Below are 18,103 nucleotides of genomic sequence, written 5' to 3'. Positions count from 1 at the left end.
GGCGCCGCCGCCGCCGCCCAGCGCGTGTGTGCTCTGCCGCAGGCTCGCCGGAAGGGAGGCGGTTCCCGGAGCGGGCGGGCGGCCATGGCCGCGGCGGCGGCTAAGCGCGAGGGGCCGCAGTTCATCAGCGAGGCGGCGGTGCGCGGCAACGCGGCGGTGCTGGACTACTGCCGCACGTCGGTGTCGGCCCTCTCGGGCGCCACGGCCGGCATCCTCGGCCTCACCGGCCTGCACGGCTTCGTCTTCTACTTCCTGGCCTCCGTGCTGCTCTCCGTGCTGCTCGTGCTCAAGGCCGGGCGGCGATGGAACAAGTACTTCAAGTCCCGGCGGCCGCTCTTCACCGGGGGGCTCGTGGGGGGGCTCTTCACCTACGTCCTCTTCTGGACTTTCCTCTACGGCATGGTCCACGTCTACTGAAGCAGCCGGGCGCCGTGTCAGCCGCCGGGCTTCCTTTCCCGGTGAAGCGGGAGGACTGTTGCCAGCAGAGTCGTCGACACCACTAGGCCAGCGTACCTTTTAAACCATTGTTTGCTGCTTGTATTGTTAATACCGTCAGTAAATTATGCCTGAGTACAAATGAATCGGTAGCACTGTTCTGATTAAATGCAGGGTGAAACATCACTTGGACGTCTCCTGTGAACGCGTGCGGTGGTTAAGGGATGCCTTTTGCCTTTTGTTGCAGTTGCATCTGTGGGTTTTGGTCACCTGAGCACCTTGTTGCCCCTGCRTTTTTAGGATTAGAAATGCCAGTCGTCTTCGCTTGTCATTTTGCTGCTTGCTCCCGCTTACAAAGACTGRTAACACGTCACCCTAAAAATAATCCACTGACACAAGGAAGTAGTTCACAGTAGTATGTAATTAACTGTACATAAAGATTTGGTACAGAAGTATATTTGAGTCGCTAGTGCAAATGTTATCTTTCATAGTTGCCATATGTATGCTCTATAAATAAATGCCATTTTCATGGGTACTCTGTGMTGTCATACACAAAAGTCAGTACATAATATTCTCACAAGTCAAACACTGCTCTGTTCTGAATGCCATTGTGTCCAATGAAATACAGGCAACCAAATGAGGAGTACTGTATCCAATTAACTGCTCGCTCAGTCTGTGCTGAACATGCCTGTAAGACTGTCAGCATTTTCCCCAACTAAACAGTTTATTAGTGTGGTTCCATATGTCCCTGGCAGGAACTGAAGGAAAAAATTAATCACCTACTATACATGTAACTTCTCTGCTGTAGAGGTGATCCTGCAAACAGTGTTTGATCAGTAGATTCAAATGAAAGACTCCAAACTCTTGTACAGCATCCGTGTTTTTCCCTACGCTTCCCTCTACAAACCTGTGTTGCTCCATGTGGTTCTTTGAATTGGTCATTGCTTCACCAGAACCCTGTTTAAGATATTCCCTGTTTATGGTATACAGAGTTATCTTTACAATGTAAGGTATTAAAAAAAAACTTCACTGAAAAGTCAGGTTGTAGCAAAATACAAAAGGTAGATTCAATACTGTAAACATTGCCACAGTCATGTTACCTGTGATCTTTTGAAGGAAAAAAGATGGTCTAGTTTTTGATTCCCTTRGTAGTATATTTTGACAGATTCATGCTATCAGAACTGTCACTTCTTGCCCATTAATGGATATCTTTTCCACACTTGTGCTTTTCAAATACTTTCTGAACTCTTAATTACATTGCTTAGCATAAATGTTTATCACCAAGGGAAACTGAGATTTACATGGGTAAGAAGTTACCTAAAGAACACGACAGAGGAGGCTTGGACAGCATTGCCCAGAAGTGACAAATTTTATTGCTCTACATAAAACCTCAAGGAAAGAAAAATCAAACTGAAGAAGCAAAGAAGCTTGAGAAGGAATCTGATTGTTATGTTTTATAAAAAGCAATTCTGTTAAACAGAGGGTATAAAATAAGGAAATGCTTTAGGGAATTTCAGTGGAGACTGAAGCCCCTGAAGATTTCAGTCAGGAAATAGCTTATGTTGTCTAATAAGAGGGTGTTGTTTTGTCAAGTTGAACCATTAATTCAGAAGAAAAAGGGCAGCTTTGTGTGTTATGATGAGCTATTCGGTCTCTAGGAATTGTATCTAAGCCTAATGGTGTTCACATGGTGTTCACCACATGTTTCACCATCTAAAAATCATTTAAATAGAATTCAACTTTGACAGTTAAAAAAAAAAAAGTGCTATTTTATTGGTACGGTAATTCTCGTAGCTCCAACCAGTGCAGTCAGTTACACGCACACTGATTCATGTTCGTCCACAAGAGAGACTTTGGCTATGATTATAGCATCAGAGGTACACAGCTTACCCTAAGTATTTTAAATCCAATGTTTAATTCTATTTTCTAGTTAAATGTTTGAATCAATTTGCATCAGAATGCAAATCAGTATTTGCATCTGAACAGGAGGAGGAAAGCAAGTGGACGAGATTGTGTGCAGTTTGCTATTGCTGACTCGGACTCAGAGTTTGCCATTGTTAACAGAGGTGACTTTTAAKTTAGAACCAAACTGTTGCTTGGGGTAGCCACTTCAAAGAAGTTAAAGCAGAGGTGAGCGTGGCTTTTTGTTTCTATTTGTATGCAATATGTAAACCACTGCAGCAGCAGGAGTCCTTGAATCTTGGTACACAAAGGTGTGAACTGAAATACTTGGGAGTCTTTATCATGAGGACTCCTAATTCACGGTGACTTGGTGGCATTTACAGAACATTTGAACAGTTTGTACCAAGCCATGGTGCAGAGGCTTTAAGTGAAAGGATTAGGATTTCAGAAAAGACAGGAATATTCACCTACAGTCTTCAGGAGCTGGTRAGTCAACTCCTGTCAGCTCAAGCAAAGGCCAACTTTAAAAGTAAACAGTGTTGTTATGTAAGCATTTTCTCCTCTTACAGTACATAACACATTCACAAAATGGACTGCAATGAGACTGTGCAACAGAAATGAAGAAGCATTCTTCAAAGTTGACAAAGCATTTAGAAAGTGGAGCTATGACTTCTAAAATTTCCTTCTGTTGGCATGTTAAAAAAAAAAAAAAAAAAAAAGTGAAAAGTCTGTTTTAACCACCAGACCTCCCCTTTGCAACCTCTGCAGAAGAAAGGAACGAATACAGTGCAAAGCGACCAAGCAGCTATGAAAAATGGCAGAAGCATAAAGACCCCAGTCAAGATCTCCTCCCACTACCAGAAATTGTAGGTGATGCAGAAAGRACAATCCCATGCCAACAACAGCAAATGAAACCAACCACTAAACAAAGAACAGGGAACCAAGGACCATCTCCATGCAGATCCTCTCAGTGCCGTGTTGCTTTTCAGCACGTTAAGCCCTTTTCCTCCCACTGTCAACCACAAAAACATCTGTCCCTGCCTTGCTTCAAAATATTCCTCTGCCTGCTGATACCTTTTCTGTACTCTGAAATGTTGGTTCTCTGGGTCAATTACGAGTGGAAAATCTGGGTAGCAGATGAGGTAGCTGGGACCCAGACATGGCTAAACTGGTTCTCCATTCAAAGTTGTGGCAGGCTCATTCTCCTCTTGTCCAGCCATTCCTAGGAGAGATGAGCAGAGCACCTTGTTGCAGCTGTTTTAAGGGCTTTTCCTGAAGGAGCACTTTTTCTAGTCCTCTCGGTTGTACAAACACAGCAGTGCCTCCTGAAACATGCCTAGTCAGCACAGGCATTGTAGGATAATGAGCCCCYTTTCCCTGGGCTCTGTGAGCTGCTAAACACTGCATTTTGCTGCACTTCCTGACATGAACAGTCCTGCTGCTTTACATCTAATCTTGGAAATAAAACAAGCGAGAGTTAGGAGCTGCGGTTACAAGCCAGTGGAGCAGGAGGCAGGTCAGTTTGTGGTTTCCTCAGAACGTCGGTGGTGTTTCACAGTACYGCTCTTTTGCACACAAAAGCAAAGCACAGCCACAGGATAATGCTGGTTACTGACATAGGTACAGGTGTATCTATAAATAGATATAAAACCATTCAGTTGGTGTCTTCCTTTTCCTTTTATAAAAACCTTTTATAAATCCATAGTGATAATACAGCTGTTGCAAGCTCAGGATATCAGAGAACATCKGAGGGCAAGAAGAGCTTTTCTGGAAGGACATTTTGTCTTCTCTGGAAATCCTGAGAATACAGTAGATTTGATCTGTGGTGTCYCCACCGCCCAGTTCCACACCTGCGTAGTCTTCCTGGAATACATTTCCAGCTAGCAGGCCCATCCCTGTCTACAGCCCACCGAGCTGGTCTGGGCTCTGATTTCCATTATGAGTAGGGCTGCTTAATGATTTCCTAGAACTGGACCTGAGGAAACAAACAAAGATGATAGTAAAGGCAAGCAGACTACCTTTCTTTCAGGAGGCAATCTGGGGAAGAGCTCTTCAGCCAGGCGTCTCGCACCTTTCCACAAAGGCAGTCACCCTCCATACAGCTGAAGCTTGAGTTCCCAGTTTCATGAGCTCTTGGAGATGCCCCAATTCCATCTGCAGTCATTACGGACTGAGAATGYGAGGCCATTTATAGACCAAACATGATACAGCGGCTTCCCTTGTTCCCCAGTTAACTACATCAATAATTAGGGAGGGAGGGAATAACTTGGCTGAACTCATTTGGAGGTGTATAAATTCCTGGAATTGAATGGTCTTTTTGTGCCGTTAATGYTTGCTGCAGTTACCATATCTCCAATTCCTATTAGTCATAACAATAAAGCTATCACATGTAAACACAAAAAGCAAGTCTCACTTACTTTACTTCCTCATACTTTTTGCCTCGATAAAAGTTACTCTTTTTAATCAGATACAGCAGCACCAGGTCACAAAAGAAAGCTCCCTGCAAAACAGTAGAGAGAATTTGTCATGCCCTGTACCAAGGAACAAAATCATCTCCTGTATGGCCACCGCTGTACCTTCCCCTCCAAACTCACCCAYGCTGCACAACCTTCAACAGTCTTTTCTGCTGGCTAGCGTGCTGGGCCTGCATATATTCACATTCACTCTAAGTTCTCATTTATGCATTTGAATCTATCTTTTTCACTAGATGCTTAAATATTAGGGTATTTGCATTGTGTTTAAGGATCACTTTAGCCAGCAAAAACAGTTTAGGCGTGCTGCAGTACAAACATTCTTCATTTCTCAACTCAAGCTTCTTCAGTCATTACTTGCTTCTGCTGGGAAAGCCATTGTAGCCCCAGACTCAAGGGTGAACTACTACATGCAGGATAATCACAGGCAAAGAGCTGATGTGTAATTGAAATTAGAGGGCAGACACTGAGAAAAACTGCACTCAACGTATTTGATGGCCTTCAGCAGCTAGAACTTGAGCTTATCACAGTCTTCACCATGTTTGCCCTTGCCATACTAGCACCGTTCAGTTTCTTTCACTACATGTTTTACCTTTGAAGTAGAAAAGGAAGTGTTTAGATAAAATTTGAAATGAATATTACTTAAAGAAGAATAACTTGTAGAAGCTGTGTTTTCCTCCATGAACTGTAATTGTAGGGGTACATTAACAAATGCCTTTGAGACAGGACAGACACACTGACTGAGTAATGACAGTACTAAAAAACTCTTTGGGAAAAGGTATAACAAATTATCCCATTTCATACTTCTAACATCCAAATGACAGATCTGGATCCCAATACATTACCTTAAGGAAGTACATTAACTTACCGCTCCCATGAGAGCAAGCCCTGAACCAATATTGATAATGGTGGGAATGATGTTAAATTTACCCGCCTGAAAGAAAAACAGGTCATGAAGTATTCAGCGGAAGAACAACCCAAGAATAGGTTTAAGGACATGGAGTTATGCAAGAGAAACTACTTAGACCTGTGGGTGTGTTTCRTTAGCAAGAGGCAGGCATGGCTGTAGAAAGTTAGCACCGAATATCTTTGAGGCTACAGGTTTGTGTTTGTCTCAGATCCAACTGCCTGTGGCTTTATTTCTGAGCTTGCATCATTCCTGGATTAAGCTTCTTTTTCTACAATGAACATGCATGGAAGAGTCTCARGAGCATCTTTACCTCTGCTGGACTTTACATGAGCCTGTTTTTAGATATACGAGGTGCAGACTGGTGCCCTTTACCTCATCCACACTCCAGGTCATCTCCTTCCTCATGTGGAGTTAGCGCTGCACAAATGAATGGCAAGAGATCTTCTCTACGACAAGCCAAAGAGGCTCTTCTCCTGCCAGCACTGCCTTTCCACTCAAAAATGTCTCCCCACTACTTCCTCTCCAGGCTCGGAAATATTCTGGCCTGGGACCTCACCTTGCCATTCACCATCACATCAAAGCGGATTCCATATGCTTTAATGAGTGTCCGGTAGTCGACCCCATTAGCATCCTGGTAATACTTTGCAAACCTGGAATTTAACAACATTGATTTTAACTCCATCATCTGCTCCGTGTGCACACAAACACACCTGAATTCACTGCACTGTTCAAACAGATCTCTTCTGCTGTCAAAGGCAGCTTTAGCTTACAAACTTGGTCCAAACATCAAGTCTCACTGGGACACCCAGGTTGGGCACTTCTCAAAAAGGTATTTCATTTCTAGTCTCAGCTCAATTTATCAGAAAGCCACTCACATTGGTAACTGTCTACACGCAGTTAGAGAGACAGAATTAGATCTCTGCTAAACCAGAGATTTCATGGCTTGGGCCTGCAATGAACTGGTTAGGAATCAGATAGGGGAACAGTGGTTAACATTGATTACAAAGGGTCTGTCAGAAGTCACAACCAGTCTGTTTTCAGAGCTGGAATTACAGCACAAGTGTCAGGAGTCTGATGCTGGCAGCACGTGGAGGATGAAGACYTGGGCAGGGGTGTGGGAAGCAGGGAGCTGGCCACGTGCATGCCGCTCTCCCTCCCTCAGCTGAAGCCACGTTTGGCCAGAGGCACTGCCTGGCACGACCTGATCTGGTTCTACTTCACTGCCGAGCTCTGATGCCCTGGAGTCGAACCAGCTCTGCCCAACTGCATGTACCGCATCACGTTCTCCTTTTTGCCTACCTGAAGTTGTACCCAGAAGAGATGGATTTTTCTGAAAACTTGTTATCCAGCCGGCTAAAAGAATAGTGAGGATTACATTCAGACGGAGCTTTATCAAGATCACAGTTCCATTCAATCTGAATTCCTATCACACCACCCTTAACAAAAAGAGAGACAATGTGAGTTTTATAAGCCTAGTTCAATTCTTGTGTCTTCAAAATTGTCAGCTCCTCAGGCAGGTTTCCCCTAGAGACAAGAACAGAAGCATTTCTAGTCACAGACACGAGCATATACACTTCTGGATCGGCAAAGTTCATGCTTATGATATTAACCATATTATTCTACACTAGTACTACCCTATTTTTTTCTGTACTAGTATCAGAGAAAAGTGTAACAGTGACTTCCTGACACTGCCTTCACATGACCCCAAACTAGCCTAARAGGAGATTTCTCATCCCAGGGCACTTTCATTCATTCATTAAGTGGCTGTAACATACTTCAGTGAAAAAGTCATTCTTTTGTAAATGGATAGAGACCAAAAATGCAGAAGCCAGCATGAAGCCTGCCCTCTTCTCACCCTGGAATGCCTCAGATGGGCTCTGTTCCCTCATGTGCTACATGAACYGGGTTGCAGCCTGTTTGGCACTGCAGCCCCAGTCCTCCATGCAGAAACATGTCTGTTTCTCTGAATTCCCGCAGAGGAAGCTTCGCAGAGCTCCTCCGAGCAGGAGGAGCCCCACTGACCTTCCGGAGTTCTTTGTGTCTAAACTGTTCTAGTAATGTTAAGATTAATCAATCAGCAAACCCTGCTGGCAGAGCAGTTTTTGGCAGCCCTGAGTAACAGACAACTGACCTGACCACCTCTTCCACAGCACCAGCAACATCACTTTGCCTGAACAACTGTTCCCATTCCTGGGGTTAGAATAAATGGGATTCAGCATGATTTTAAGAACCAGCATCTCTCAGCTGGCCCCCTGAGCCTGGATGGGCAGCAAATTTCCAGGCAGCCAGCAGTTCAGCAGTTTTCCCCAGGGCCGCCCAGGGAACAGTACAGCCAGTGGGCAAAACRCACGGGTTTGAGGGGTGCTCCTACCTCCAAGGCCATTTCCTGGAAGTTGCTCCCGGCCCATCTGACAATGCTCCCCAGGAGGAAGATAGGACAGTAGGGATGCTCTGTGCTGTAGCGGCAGCTTTTCAGGTAGGACTCATTGCTGGTTGCCAGCACATTCATCCTGCATGTGGGGAACAGGGGAAGCCATCTCATCTCCCTCTTTGCTTGCCTACACAGCTGGCTTAGAGAGCACCCCCATGGCTGCAGAGACAAGAAACTCCTCCAATACTCCATATGCACAACAGCATCTTCCACCAACCTCATCACCMTGTGGGCCTTTCTTCTGTTGGACTAGGGAACACAGCCTGCTCATGTGAAAAAAAGACCCTCAGGCCAGATGGGCGCTTGGTCAGCTGAAACTGAGTCAATGGATGGACTCATCTGGAGCAGGCTGCCAGGGTGCTCCAGGGCCATTTGGTACAATGTCTTCTCAAAGATGGGAAAAAAAAAAAAAAGGATGCTGGAAATGCCTAACTAAGCCTAGCAGAGTGGCAAGACAACACTCTTTTCTACAGTTCCTTCTTTCATTCATTCAATCATCCAATTTGCAGCAGCAAATGCAAACAAAATTTTAAGTTGGCATTTTCCCAGCCTTGTCCAGGTGCCTTCATTTTTACAAAAAGGAAGAGAAGGAATAACTGAGAGCAAAAATGGCTGGTGAGCCTGACTTTACACTAGCTTGGAACAGATCTTGCTCCTTAGGAGCTCCCCCCAGGCCCATCCTGTGCTGTAAGAGCCATTACAGACCTTATTTGGTGAGGGACAGCCTCATCCCAGCTGCTGATTTCCTGAGAAGCTCCCAGAAGATTGGTAGCCTTCCCTCAACCTCCAAGCCCTCATTATCTGCTTGCTTCTGCACAGCCTGAAGCCAAAGGCCTCCTCCTGCCTTAGGAGAGGATACATTCATTTCCCCACCCCAGCGCTCAGGCAGGGAAGGACGCTGGAGCAAACGTATTGGCTCTGTGATGGAGAGGACTCAGGGACCTCTGAGCACCCGCACTTACTTGGAGAACTTAAACTTGGGGAAGCGGATTGAGTTCTTGATGTAAATGGTGAAGTTTTCTGCACTGGCAAGAAGAGGTTTCCTGGAAGAGAATGGCTTGTTACCTGTTTTATGTTTGTACCCTGCCCATGTGTTTAAACTGGGATTTCCATTTAAGAAACAGCTGAGTTTTATCCTGTGATGCTTCCGCAGGGTGGACCCTCTGGTCAGGGTTTAGGGCTTCAGCAGCCAGACTGTGTGGCCTCCACAGACCAGTCCTGGCTGCCCCCACCCCTGCCAGCCATGCCACTTGCACCCCTTTGCCARTGAGGTGTTAGTGAGGAGGATGCAGGTTCGGGGTGGGGGGTGCAGAGAGCTGGACACAGCCCTGGGACTGCCAGCTGGCAAGCCAAGCAGAGGGCCAGCCCTCCGTGCAGAGCTCCCTGCTGCACCGCARCAGCCAACATTCAAACAAGCAGCCAAGCAGTGGGAACCCAGAAACAGCTCTGGATGACACGCAAGCCAAAGCAACGCGAGCTTGGAATCAGCACAGGATGGTCACATACTTGGACTTGGATCTTTTCTCCACAGGGCACCAGGCCAGTATCTCACAAGTCCCTCTGATGTTGTCCCTGTCTTTCAAACAACGGCCAGTCTTAACCCCTGCAGCACAGATGTCACAGAAAGTCACCAAGAGCAGCCATCTCCTTTCTGTCTACAGGTCAAATGAAAATCAGATGCTTTTCACTGCCACCCTAAGCCCTCCTCCCCACTGTGAAAGGGCCTCTCAACTGCAACAACGGCCCTCTTGTTGCTTCTCTGAGCAGCCTGGGGTGCTTTGGCCCAGCCACTGTGGCTTAGCAGAGCTGAAAACAAGGCAATCTCAATAAAAGACAACAAAGAAAATAAAGCCATTGCCACATCCTCCTCTTACTAATGGTGGCTGATATCCAGCCGATGTCTCTGAAGGAGCCTGCCTCTGCCAGAACCAGTACAGGAGGAAGGATCCTGTCCTTACCATTGCCAGCCACCACTGCTTCCCCTGCTGGGCAGTCCCCATCCGTGTAACACAGGGCGTCGGGAATGCTGACACTCTGCAAAGTGGAGGAGAACAGAAGTGAGACATGCAACAGGRCACTGCACGCTGGAGGAAAACTATCAGTCTTGCTGCAGCCCCCAGGAGGGATCACTGCCCAAACCAGCTGCGGAGGTACCCAAGTCGGCAGGAGCGGAGAGGGCAGGCAGCTACTGAGCCGCCTGCTGAGTAACTGCAGCCACTAGAGGACAGACGCATCCTGAACAACAAGCTGCGCTCTCAGCCTGAGCTACACCTGTGCTTACAACSAGACAAGTCAATCAGTGCTGCACGGAGATGCTCCCTGGACAGCCAGTGTCCTCCTCCCCCAGGCTCTGGCCCATTCTGAAACAGGTAACCACAAAGGGCATTTAAACAGGTTTAGCTCAGTTGGTTAGAGCGCGGTGCTGCTAACACCAAGGTCACGGGTTCAACCTCCATACGGGGCTACGCTGAGGGTTGGAGACCTCAGGCCCTTGATTTGGAAGGTGCTAAGCACCCTCCAGTGTCCTGAAGGTAGTTAAGCCTGAAAGTTCAGCCCTTCCTTAGCAGTTATCTTGGACAGTCTTTTTTATTGTTACCAGACTCAGTCACCTCAAAGTTGTTCTCCCACGGCCTTTTCTGGCTCTAAACAATCACTCTTCTCCATCACTCCGCCTGGGCAGAGGTCCAACACCCTTCACTAAAGTCAGCCAGACTCTCCACAGTCAGCACCTCTGGAGATTAAGACAGCTGAACTGCCCAGGTTTTCAGTAACCTGCCCAATTTCCCGTATTGAGATGTTACACTACAGAGAAGCAGCATCTGGCTTTCATTTTCCCTGTGTTCACTGCTCCCCAGGTGTCAGTTCTAACCCCATTTTTAGGAGCCTGGGGGCCAAGAAACTCAGTTCTTCCTACCTCAGGACACGTAGCTTGCTTCTGGTTTGGGGTCACAATCAGGTTCGTCATAACAAAGAATACGTTTTCACCCTAGAATAGACAAAACAAGGCAGGAAGAATTAGAAAGTCTATCTCTGTCTTACTCTTTTACCTGTTACAAGGAGAATGCAGTTCTCTGCAGAACAGTAACATTTCCCTCTCTCGTGGTGCTTTTCAGGCTGAACTAGAAGAGCTTTGTTTGGATGCGGCTGGATACTACCAATGTCACCCACAGCGGGGGAAGCTCCGACACAGAGAAGTGCAGTGATTCGGTCATTCACTCAAAAAACCAGCTGAGGGCTGAGAACAAAGAGGGTTTCGGAGCATCCCAGGCAAAGGTGTTACCATCCACTAGATCATGCTGCTTCTCTGATACAGCTGTGAGCCTCCTGATAGGCACATGGAGAGTCTGATCAGGCAGCCTCGGCGTGAGCATAAGAACACGCAGCTGCGGCAGGTCTCTGTGGCACAAGGGCTCTGCTTCGGAGGCTGCGTTAACGTGTGATGGGAATGCTGAGCCTCGCCTCACTGGCTGCTTGGCAACCGCGTGTCCTCCTTTTCCATGAGGACACAGCGACTGAGCAAGGCAGAGCCGCAGGTACTGGTGCTCGGGCAGGGTCGCACAGGCTGGCACAGCTGCACCGGTGCAGGCCTGAGGCCACACAGCGAGGCAGCAGGGCACGGTTCAGGAGCAGGTTTGGTGCAACACCACAGCTGCACGATAAAACAAAGCCGAGCGCCTCTAGCACAGGCCGTAGTAAATGGAATACAGATCATTTTACCAAGCAGTTGGGATGACTGGCCAAGACATAGACATTTGACTGTTGTTTTGTCCCTAAAAATCCTCGTTTCTGGCAGTGTTGGACTTCCTTTGTGTTCAGGCAAAGCCATAAGGTATGTGCTGACACCTGTTCTAGGGCTGTCCTTTACACATGCACAGCTTCTACCTCATTCCGTCTGCAATTTCAGCAAAAAGAGTTACAAAAGTGCTTACACAGCTTCCTGTCAATAACCAACCGCCAGAGTTAAATACAGGAAAAAATAAGCCTGAAGGTGGCTGTACAGTCAGCAAGAAGGCAGCGAAGGCAGCTTACCGCATTACTGGAAAGAGAGGTTGGTTCTCTCATCCCTTGTCATTCAGAAGTGAAACGAATGCAGAAATAAAACGCGTGCTTTTACCACCTCCACCRCATAGCAGGCACATACAGGAAAGGGAGGAGGAAAAGAGTCAGCAACAACCTCGGTTACAGCACTTTGCTGTAGCTACAGGAACACTGTAGCTGGGATTCTTGACAGCCCCCAGGGTGGTGGGGAGCCTGACACAYACCGAAGGGACACACATGGTCAATAGAATCAGCCCAAAAGACGGGTCCAGGGTGCTGCCCACAGCACGAGCAGTGACAGAGACCCAACTCCATTCACGCAACCAGCACYGCCATCCTGGTGCGAGGCAGGACAGCCCCAAGCGTCTTGGGCAAGCAATCCTCGCTCCTGACAGAAATCAGCAGCGTGTCAAGCTCTGCCAGCCATCTGCAACACCAGGTGCTGATATGAGCGAGCACTGGGCAATAAATATGCCAGATTAGAAGCAAACTCTGGACCTCAGACATCACCAGGTTGCTTGGAGTAACAACAGGAAATAAGAGGTTTCTGCCAAATTGTTAAAGAATGAATTAAGTCTAGTCCAAGGAAGTAATGAATGATGGATTCATCAGATGAATCCCTGTTCTGCGTTAACCCCAGAATGCCACTGGTTCATCCTGTCCAAGGGTATTTTCAGCCCTCAGTGGTAAATTTCAGTAAACTGAGTGTCTGCAGTTTCTTCTGAAGCAGCCTCTTGGAAAAACCCTTCCAACACAGTGCCCCACTTGTTCCACATAAACATCACAGGTCTCAGGTTTCCTTTTGCAAGAGTGGAGCTCTGTGTTCGGCGTGCTCCCTTTCTCCCCACTGCTGTGCTCTGCAGGGRGTGTATTTACCCCACACCCCACCAGAGCTTTGGGAATGCAGGGAAGTCAGTCCTCAGCAGGAGGGATGCTGCACTCAGCACTGCTACGCCAAGGAGAGCTGTCCACCCCTTTGTGGAGGAGGCAGGGTTTCTCCCAGACCTCGCTGCTCCTGCTCTGCTCCCCAGGTCTCTCTGGTACCCACCAGCCCTCCCCCCYCCACCTCGACAGCTCAGAGTCCTCCCTCCTAAGTGAAATAAGAAAGATCATGCTGCAGCTGACAGATGCAAGTGACTTAATATGCTGAGAGCAAGCACTCAAATATTCCTAAAAAGCCATATGAGATGGATCTTATGGATGATGCAAGACAGACAGCAGACCAGCAGTAATCAGCACTTAGAGAAAGAGGGCTCAGGGGATGGCCACAGGCACATCTGCTGCCCACAGAAGTTGTTTTGTGTTTTTGTGTTCTAAGAGTGCCCAAGGTGTAAGTCGCTGTGGTTACTGGGGTTGGGGCACAGCAGGGCAGACTATAGCAATAGCAGATTCAATATCATTGCCTGATTGCCCAAACACATTCAGAYTTATGCAGTTATTGTAGAAGAATGGTGCTGTAGCCAAGACATCCGCTTTATTGAGAATGCTAGCTGGCTATCTTTATTCAGTGCCTCACACTACGAGGCCTCCCAAAAAGACAACATACGGTAACAAGATCATTGCTTGAATCACTGGAGAAACATCAGACAAGTTAAAATACTGGCCRGCATCACCATTTCGTCCATGAGTGTGCACAACTGCCACCTGTTTTCTTCACCAGGGCTTCCATGCACTTGAACAGAGTGCTCCAGGCACCCTCAAGCACGCTGCACAGCAAACTCTGGACTGAAATTCAGTCTGCAGTGAGGCTTTGTGCTAAAATTGGTGGAGATACAGAACACAGATCCACAGATCTGAGCAAATCCAGGCAGCAGGAGAATGAGGTTTTATTCTTCTGCACAGTCAAGCAATTTGCTCAGTTTAGAGCKCTCTGTCCCCTGTCATCATAGGACCCTGATTTTTGCCTCATACACTTCCATGCACACATGATGGATACTAGCAGAGAAAGCACACACACAAACAGCCCGTGGCAAGCACAGCTGCACAATTCCTACTCCAGAGCCAGGCTGCATCTGCTGGGATCTTTTCTCCTTGAGCAGCAGCCATGCATCTCACTTTGACCAAGACAAGGAAGCAGCAAGGCAGATTTAGACAGATGTTTAAATCAGCTTCCAACATTCAWATTGCATCACATCTTATTTCCATCTCCTACCTCCTCTGGGCTCCCCTGTACATGCCTGCTTTAGCCCAGCAAAGGGGGCAAGCAAATGCTTTGCTCATATGAGCAGTCTCCCTCAAATCCATGGGACTTCTGCTGAAAAGTTTTGCTTGCTCAGTGTCAAGGGCCTTTATGAGAGAGACACGGCTGCTTTGACACCTGCTGGAAAGACCTAAGGGGAGGCACGGAATTGGTCTCTTGTAGCCCATCTCCTTTTTATTCACAAGAARGGTCTCGGTAAGCCACTTCAGCCTTCCCAACAGCAACCATGCTGGAACGCATCTTTCCAGCCGAACAGCAGAGTTGATAGCAGCAGGGTGATGCTAACCTGTGGAGGGATGACATAGTCTGCAACATCCCACAGCCGCTCCCCCAGCTCGGAGGTGTTGGTGAAGGCCACCCCTTTCAGCTTGGTGATGACAGAGCTCTGGAGGGACGTGTCCGTGTCCTGATAGCCTTTCTTGACAACAAAAACCCACCTGCAAGGAACACAGCAGGCAGCAGCWTTAGCAAGAGTGAACAAGTGAGCCAGAGAAGATTTATATCCAGGTCAAACACCATTCAATGGCAAATCAAAATACACCAATGACACCAAACCCCCTGCAACYGCTACTCCAAATTTAGGATGAACTCTTTGACACAAGCTGCACTTATCTACAGCACAGGAGGAAAAGTTAGGACCAAGCCCACACATGCAGGGAAAGGCAAAACAAATGGTCACAGTGGATAAAACTAAGCCTGGTGCAGCTCTGTCCTGTGCTCTGCCCAGTGACCTCCATGGAAACAGGGCAAGGCAGGACAGGGTCCTCTGCTCTCGAAAATGAGAAACAACATGAGCTTTTGCAAATTGCAGAAAAGAGTTTGCCTGGTTTCACAAATAAATGACTCGTTTTACAGAAGGCCRTTAGGCTGCCAGTCCAGCAACAGATCTTGACAGGGCAGATGCAATTCCAGAGAGCGAGCTGAATATTAGGAGCAGAAGTCTGCAGAGAGTGTTCACGGCCAGATAGAGGATCTTTGGTATATAGGTGCAACAGTAACAACAAGATTACAGCCTGGCCTCTACAGCAGGCAGGGCTTCTCCCCAACGCACTTGGAGAGCTGCCTCCTCCCTGAATGGTCTGGGAAAAGGTTTCTCTTGCTCTTCCCACAAGAAACAACAAGAACTCCATAGCACAGGGAAAAAAAGCTCTCCATGTTGAATGAAATACCTCCTGCACAGTACTGCTAGAGTCACTCACCAGGACGACAAATCTGCAAAGATTCCTGCAAAAGCTACAAGGGCCAGGGCAGCTTTCAGGGGAGGGCAGGGCAGCCGCACTTGCAGATGCGGTTCCCCCTTGCCCTGCACTGACCTGGCATGCACTACTGCTCGCAGAAAGTGAAAGCGACCATCTCTGGGGCTGCGTAGCGCTCGCAGGTGCTGCCCTTCACCCACCTCTTGTTGACAAACCTGAAGAACTTTCTCTACTCTTGTGAAGTTTCCTGCTTTTGTTTTTTTCCGAGAACACTGTTTTTCTCCCCAAGAAGACTCAAAGGCAGACCCCTATGTCCTCCTAGTGAATCTGAGAGGAAATGGCAGCTGCGTCCAAGAAATGCCTTGATCTGGAGGGGGCTGATGATCACAACTCCACAGCCATCCTCTGAATAGGTACTGGTGCATGATCAAGCAGTCAGACAGGCCAGACTAATGCTCACCACCTCTACGACTAAGGTGTAACTCCTTCAAGGCCAGGCAGAGAGCCTCAGTGATGGTGCCAGAGGCTTGCTGAAGGCACTACATGCCTAGGAAAGGAAACAGCCTGCATGGCCGAGGCAGTCTCTGAAGACTCAGGATCACTGGTCACGCTATAGCCTTCCTGCACAGAGGATGTGTCCTCGGCATTCTTATCTACAGGATTCCTCCTTTAGCAGCTAACAACATGCCAGACTGCTGAGACTCCACCTTTGCCCAGCTAAATAAGCAGGCTCTGGAACTGTACAACTTTCTATAAATAAATGCAGCAGGCATAAATGACTCTTCTATATTTAATCACTGAAAACACACGGGGAGAAAAGGGATTCAAAAGCACAGACAGTGAGGATGGAGATTTACAGATCACGTTCTGAAAAGCCTCAGAAACTCAGAAAGCAATCACACAGATGTCAAGGAGGCTGGATAATTCCAGGTCTGAGCCCGCAAGCTGCAAGGACTATTGCTGTTTGTTACATGTCAGTGTGCCCAGCCTCTTGCAGAACTGGGCTTTTTCTGACCAGTGCTCTAGCTACCTCCATGTCAATCAGCCTTGCTCTGAAATAAATGCAAGGCAGCTGACGTTCATGCTGCCTCATCCTGCACACTCCCAGCTGCTGCAGCCCATTCCAGTACAGGAATTATATACTTTGTTCTTGGTTCCCTCCCATATAACTTGAGCGTGTCAGGCATCCATGCAGACAAGCTTGCTTTGTCCCAGGGTTCAGCAACTGTGGCCATAAATGCTATTGTTTCTWATGATTCAGGTATTAAGGTTTGGCATCATTCCCACAGAGTACAGAAATAAAAGCCTAAATAATTCATTACAAAGCCACAGTGCCATTTGATCTATTTTTAACCCCAACCTAACCTAATCTGAAAGACAGAGATGAATCTAACAACCCCTGGCAGGTGAAAAGTCAGATACATGTCTATTAGACATTACAAAATTCTGGTTTTATAAATAAAAATGAGCATTTGCATTAAAATCATAAACCACAGCAAGCCATCACTATATGTAGAATATCTTACACTAATCTTGATCACAACACAGCAAGCAATCACAACTGCAGCAGTATCTTAAATGTATAGTTGATTCTTACCCCACCAGATAAGCCAGGATGGAGAGCTGCACAACTCGGTAGAGAATCCCCACCTTCTTGTTCTTTGCAATAACGTATTTCTCAGTTTTATAATCAAAAAGCGATAGAAATAAACCCTTCCAAGCCACCTGCCCCATTCTCCCAGCTCGCTCTTTACTCCTGGCTGGAGCAGACAGCAGCGTTTTGAGCTTGCATTAGCCACACGTGCTCTGCACAGAAACCTGATACACCAATCCCTTCAGAGCAAAGGGCCGATCTCCTCCCTCCTGTCAGCTGCTCTCCAGCAGCAGCGCTCAGGTCGGAAATCAATAGCTGCGGTAACAAGACAGTCTTAGCTGCTTTGCAGCTAATTCATCCTCTGGGAAAACCCCTGCCTCAGTTTTGCTCGTATGCTTTATTTTTTCCCCCTCAGCCACAAAATGTTAATAATGAAAGCTACGGTACAGCACTCAAGGTCACAGAGCTATAGTACCTCACTGCTGAAGCCTTCCTTCAGTTTATATGATGGTAAAACACCTGTTTATATTTTTAATTTCTTAAGTGTTTACACAAACAAAGGGAATGTGTGTTCTTCCAAGTCATCCAAAATATTTTCTTGGCTACTGTATCTTCCCCTCGCAAAATTAACAATTTAGGAAACTAACAAAAGCAKTTTTGCATGTTGAGGCCTTAACCACCCTGCACGTGGTTAAGGGATCTGTCACCACCATGTCTCATCAAAACACACAGCGAGTGCTGTGTTAGGTGCATCCAGATACAGAACATAAGATCTGATGAAATACCAAAGGGAGAGAGGAGCAGAYTTACCCCTCACTGGTGGAGGAGTTGTTTACTTGACGGTAGTACAAGAGGTGACTCCTAGTCCAACTGAGACATTTCCGTGTGCAAGGAAATGATCATTASTTAAATTGAGAGGGATGCCT

At 47.2% G+C, this 18,103-nt stretch overlaps 2 protein-coding genes across 2 annotated transcripts; one reads left to right on the top strand and one right to left on the bottom strand.

Moving 5' to 3' along the window:
• The first annotated feature begins 22 nt into the window (after positions 1 to 22).
• On the top strand, positions 23 to 970 carry EMC6 (ER membrane protein complex subunit 6). The gene has a single exon (XM_085301286.1). The coding sequence runs from the start codon at positions 85 to 87 to the stop codon at positions 415 to 417; it is 333 nt and encodes a 110-aa protein (XP_085157412.1). The 5' UTR covers positions 23 to 84; the 3' UTR covers positions 418 to 970.
• A 1,434-nt stretch (positions 971 to 2,404) lies between these two features.
• On the bottom strand, positions 2,405 to 17,375 carry P2RX5 (purinergic receptor P2X 5). The gene is made up of 12 exons (XM_085301285.1): positions 17,181 to 17,375; positions 14,674 to 14,824; positions 11,064 to 11,135; positions 10,108 to 10,183; positions 9,656 to 9,752; positions 9,112 to 9,192; positions 8,090 to 8,228; positions 7,018 to 7,154; positions 6,275 to 6,368; positions 5,677 to 5,742; positions 4,755 to 4,837; positions 2,405 to 4,312 (listed from the first exon to the last, which is right to left on the bottom strand). The coding sequence occupies exons 1-12, from the start codon at positions 17,315 to 17,317 to the stop codon at positions 4,237 to 4,239; spliced, it is 1,209 nt and encodes a 402-aa protein (XP_085157411.1). The 5' UTR covers positions 17,318 to 17,375; the 3' UTR covers positions 2,405 to 4,236.
• Between the last annotated feature and the right edge of the window lie 728 nt (positions 17,376 to 18,103).

Source organism: Rhea americana, unplaced genomic scaffold (genome assembly GCF_003343005.1).
Source record: "Rhea americana isolate MKP2758 unplaced genomic scaffold, rheAme1 scaffold_175, whole genome shotgun sequence".
Lineage (NCBI taxonomy): Eukaryota > Metazoa > Chordata > Aves > Rheiformes > Rheidae > Rhea > Rhea americana.
This window is presented reverse-complemented; position numbering and strand designations above follow the sequence as displayed.